Source organism: Phaethon lepturus, unplaced genomic scaffold (genome assembly GCF_000687285.1).
Source record: "Phaethon lepturus isolate BGI_N335 unplaced genomic scaffold, ASM68728v1 scaffold13440, whole genome shotgun sequence".
NCBI classification, from domain to species: Eukaryota; Metazoa; Chordata; class Aves; order Phaethontiformes; family Phaethontidae; genus Phaethon; species Phaethon lepturus.
In genome coordinates, this window is record NW_010509881.1 from 19004 (window position 1) to 23822 (window position 4819).

The 4819-nt window shown below is 47.4% G+C and overlaps 1 protein-coding gene across 1 annotated transcript in view; it reads left to right on the forward strand.

Annotated features, from left to right (window-relative positions):
• The window catches only part of LOC104622970 (FERM domain-containing protein 4B-like), a gene marked incomplete at its 3' end in the record, with an annotated part of 28526 nt that overhangs the window by 17288 nt on the left and 6419 nt on the right, over positions 1-4819 (forward strand). Inside the window, exons 2-3 of the mRNA XM_010289943.1 lie at positions 3268-3333; positions 4082-4176. Of these exons, the coding sequence (XP_010288245.1) occupies positions 3268-3333; positions 4082-4176 (161 nt within the window). The remainder of the gene's footprint in view (positions 1-3267; positions 3334-4081; positions 4177-4819) is intronic.

A 4819-nucleotide genomic window follows, 5' to 3' on the forward strand; every position in this document is an offset into this window, starting at 1 on the left:
GCTCTGATAGTAATTGGGAGCTATTTGTTTCTGAGACTGTACGTACAGAGTAAGTCAAGTGAAGTGCTCTCTGCCCCATCAGGAATGGGGTGGGGATGCTTGGAGTGAGCGTTTGCGCAGCTGCAGGAACCCGGTGCTGGTTGCTGAAGGCTTTGGCCTGCGAGAGGAGGACGGGGCTGGTGTTTGGACTGTCCTAGTTAAAACCGCCTTGTGTAGGGATTGGTGCCTGCAAATGCAAAGCTGGTAGTCACCCCGGCAGATCTGCGTTCCTCGACTGGGCTGTCGTGCCACGCAGTGAGTATCCGTGTTCTGCCTCTCAGCCCAGGTGGAGAAGGCATCTTAGCAGGGATGTAGCCCTCAGGTGTGCATGCGTGGGCTGGGTGGGAAGAAGGGCAAGCAGCAAGTGGAAGGGGCTCCAGAGCCCCCCTCTTCCTTGAGCCACAGCCAGCAGCAGACAGTTCATGGCTCTGGACGTTGCTGTTGTGTCCTACCATGCGGCAGAGTGTTCCTGGGGTGACAGGAGCCCATGGCCACATAAGAGCTCTGGGGATGCAGGTGGGAGCTGATGGGTTTGTCACAGTAATGGCATTTCACGGTGCTTTATTGCTGAGCACCCTGGTGTCTTCTGCGCCTTCCCAATTGAGCTTTCCAGTATTCTGGGATGCAGCTGTATGATTTCTTCTGAGCTGGGATTCCTGGAGACTCAGGTACTAAATGTTATCTGTATCTATATCTGTAAATCAGACTTTTAAGCTGCGTCCTTACGTTTTCTCATCAATAAAATCGGGGACAATTTTATCTTGCCTATTTTCATGGGTGTGATGAGGTTTAATTACTTTACTTTCAAGGTGCTTTGCAATTACCTCGGATAGCTGAACAGAAGCAGAGGTTATGGTTGGTATTTGTTTTATGTTTTAATCTTCCCGGCAACCTTCCTTTTTCCTCAGCATCAGGCTTTGTTGGGTGTGTTTGCTATAATAGAAACCTTTTTACTTAACAATAGACAACTGAGGCAATTAAAACAGAAGTGATTAATGTGATTTCACTGGGTGAAAGCTAAAGGAGCTAGCGATTAAATAATGGTAACCCTTGTGCTATCTCAGAGCAACAGATGGAGAATGATTTTAAAAACACTATTGGATCAGACGCTTCAAGAGGGGCAGATTGGTAACAGTATGTCAGAGCCAGAAATACGCACCACCTTGAAGGGTGCGCTGATGAAATGATTAATTGATGGCAACGTGCAACTTATTTATGAGTGTGCCATGGCAGACCTTCGACTCTCAGGAACAAATGGACCTGTGATGGGATCGTAACGGGTTTAAGGGCTCCAGGTGGCGTGTTTGGCGAAAGGATAAATCACAGGGAGCAAGCTGGAAGCCAGAATTGGGATGGTGTAGCTTTACTTCCAAAACGTGAAGGAAAAAGCTGGAAGCAGTACCTTGCCGGGAGTGCAGGGCATGGGGCTGGTGCAGCTTCAGGACGATGCCTCCGCAGAGTGCAGCACGGAGGGGTGCAGCATGGAGGGGTGCAGCTGCGGTTTGCACGGAGAACATCGCCGCTGTCTTCGTGGTGGTGCAGCCTCTGCTCTGCACCCCTGCATACATGACAGGTCACTCTTCATCTGGAGCTTCTGTACAAATTTGTGTTCATAGCAGTAGGAGGAATGAAAAGGAAGGGATTTCTTTCAGCTAGACTCGCTCTGCAAATGGTCCTTTTACTGCTATTGCTGTTTTGGTGAGCTATGTGATGATACGTGTTTAGCAGTGCTAGAAGATGCCAGCGCTGGTGCCACGGATGCTGTAACTCTGTTTTCCCGGACACTAGACAGAGTTGTGCCCACAGACACTCATCTCTGACCTGTTTGCAGAGCTCCTTGGGAGGGGGGTTCCCTCCTGGCTTTTGGTCAAAATGAGCTCAATTAGTTGAAACAATATAAAGCTTTGTTAATTTGGCTTCTTACAGCTGAAATGGGATGACTGGTGACAGAAGAAGCTGTGTCTCAGCAGCCCTCACTGTGCAAACAGCCACGTGTTGAAACGGGGGCAATGCTGCGGGGAGGTGGGAGGTCTCTTCTCAGTTATACTGCAATTGGGTATAAATTGTACTTATTTTTAAGTCATTACAAGGTCTGGATGTGCAGCATCCTGGGGCAGGAGGTGATGAGGGGGTGCTGGTGGCAGCGGAGCTCAGCCCTGTTCTTGTACCCGTCCCTGCAGATCCGGAGGGATGTGAAAGGAGAAACCGCTGTGTGTTGCTGTTTAATTCCTCCGGGAGCCCCTATCAAAGCAAACCACCCTCAGCCTCTGCTCACAGCTCAGAATTTATAGTCTGCGAGAAGCTTGTGCTGTCAGGAAAATGAGTTACTCTGAGGCTGGGAGAATAAATATAAAAGTCAAGTTTCCTTCACCAGCTCTGGCCCAGAGAGCGTTGCGAAGCCAGTCCTTGCCGAAGCTGCCAGGAGGCCCAGAATTAGAACAGATTTTAAATAATGTAAAAGCTTTCATGAAAATGTATTAGATTTCAAAGGGCAGATATTAAAAGGGCATAATGTGCAGCTATTCCTGAATTGCTTGCCTTTTAAAGAGAGAAAGACACTTTGTTTGCAAGAGATGTGTGACATGAAATAGGTGGTCCAGATATAACATCAGAGATTGCAAGGTTCATCCCGTTCATAACAGTTCAGTTCAAGCACCTGCCTTGATGTGTACAAGCACCTATATAAGAATCCTGTGGAGGCAACGACTTCTAAAACTTGTGAGAAGTTATCCAAGGGAGAACATTAACGTGCTGGTAGAGACTCCATCTAGGCTAGAGACCAGGTCCTCTGTCAACAGAGCAAATGCAGGTTGACCCCTCTGCAGGGAGGGTTGGATAGATGGGGGTTTCATGGGTCCCTGGTCATCTCTGCTCCTCACCGGAGCAAAAGGGCATTGCTGCCACTTGTGGCTATGGTACTAGCCAGGTTGGTTCATCCTCAAATTAAATTCTGGCACCATTTACGTTGTTTTCATCTGATCCTGAGCGCTGCTAAGCACCCTTATTTCCAGCTTGAAGTTGATGGAAGCTGAGGGTGCTGAGGCAGCTCCCCAGACCGAGTCCTTGGAGAAGGATGCTCAGCTCGGGTACGGAGTGGATTCACTTATCGGTACAGATCAGACGCTTGCTGCCCACTGTCCTTGCCCCTGAGCCAGACGTGGTCCTGTGCGAGCCCGGGAAGCCGCGGATCCTGCCCTTCCTCACGGCGCTGTCTTGCTGTCTTTGCAGATGACAGAGGGCAGGCACTGCCAGGTGCATCTCCTCGATGACAGGAACTTGGAGCTGCTGGTTCAGGTACAGACCCCTCTTTTGGACACTGGTAGCACAGTGCCAGATTTCTCCGCTTATTTTCTTTAGCGGTGCTACAGGTGGCTGATGCATAAGTGATGTTTGAAGAAAAGTTCTGTCTTTTGCTAGAGCAACTCCTAGAAGTGGAATAAACGGGCATGCTTTCAGGCACGCATGCCCTTCCTCAGACCTGAGTTAGTAGGAGGGTTTCCCTTGGGCGTTGATGCACAGTGGGCAAAATATCTGCCATCGGTTCTGCATTCAGTTTTTCATCTGCTTTCACCAAAATTCATAAAGCATATTAAACGCACCCCTCATGGTGGTGTTTTTTTGTAATTTAAAAGGGAAGAAAAGTCTGTATTTTGGGGATGTGTTTTATTCCCATAACAAAACCCAAAGCACGAGATCCTCTAGCACACAGTATTTTCTTAATTGAGACATCCCTCCTGCTGTAAATGCAGGGAAGCCTGAGCTGCTGCCTTTCTCCCCCAGAAAGAGGAAAGCAGCGGTCAGTCCGGGCGCTTCAGCCTGATGTCGCAGGTTAAGTACATAATTGCCTCGCTGTGCTCCGCACGTCCCGTGCAGCTCCACGGACACCGAATCCAACTGCCCCGAGTCTGATGGAGCCATTTCTATATTGAGCTGTACAACAGGGTTTAAACTTGGCCATGTGTACTTAAACATTAGTATTTGCCGAGAAAATTTTTATTATATATGAAAAGCCTGGACTGAATTATTTTTATTCTTTCAATAGCCCAAACTTTTGTCTCGGGAATTACTGGATCTGGTGGCCTCACACTTCAACCTGAAAGAAAAGGAGTATTTTGGGATAACATTTGTAGATGATACGTAAGTATGTTCATTTATCTTAAACAGCTGTGTGATTATTGAAATGTGAAACCTATCCTAGATACCATAGCAGCTCAGTGTGATGGAAAAATGACTTTTTTGAAGAAGAAAAATTTTTCTGAACTTGTGCTTGCGCACAAGGAAAGGGGAAGGCACAAAGCAGAAAATATTTGGAAAATATCTTCTGGGCACAAACCAGAGAATACTTGTAAAATACCTTCCTGATGCTTTCACTTTTCATATTTGTCTCACAAGATGAAAAAATTGATTCAGTAATAATTTCCCGTGTGAACACCCTCGGCTTTCCTACTCTGCGCTTTTAGTAACAACAAAAAGGTTTTGCATTTATTTTCAAAATTAATTACTCCTATTGCTTTTCACTTTAATCTCAAATGTATTATTGAGTCCTTTAAGCCCAAACTTCCCTAGCAGCAGTGGAGTTACGAGAGGTTAGTCCTTCCCGTAAACAACTTCCTTCTAGTTTCCCTATTACTTTTAGATATCCAAGCTATTCTGCAGACTATCGAAAAGAGCTGCAGAAGCAGCACGTGCTGGAAATGCACAACCCTCCCTGCCCGGCAGCAGGCACGCGGACGTGTTGGGTGCAGTTCGTGATCGCTGCTGATGCGAGTGGGGCAGCTCC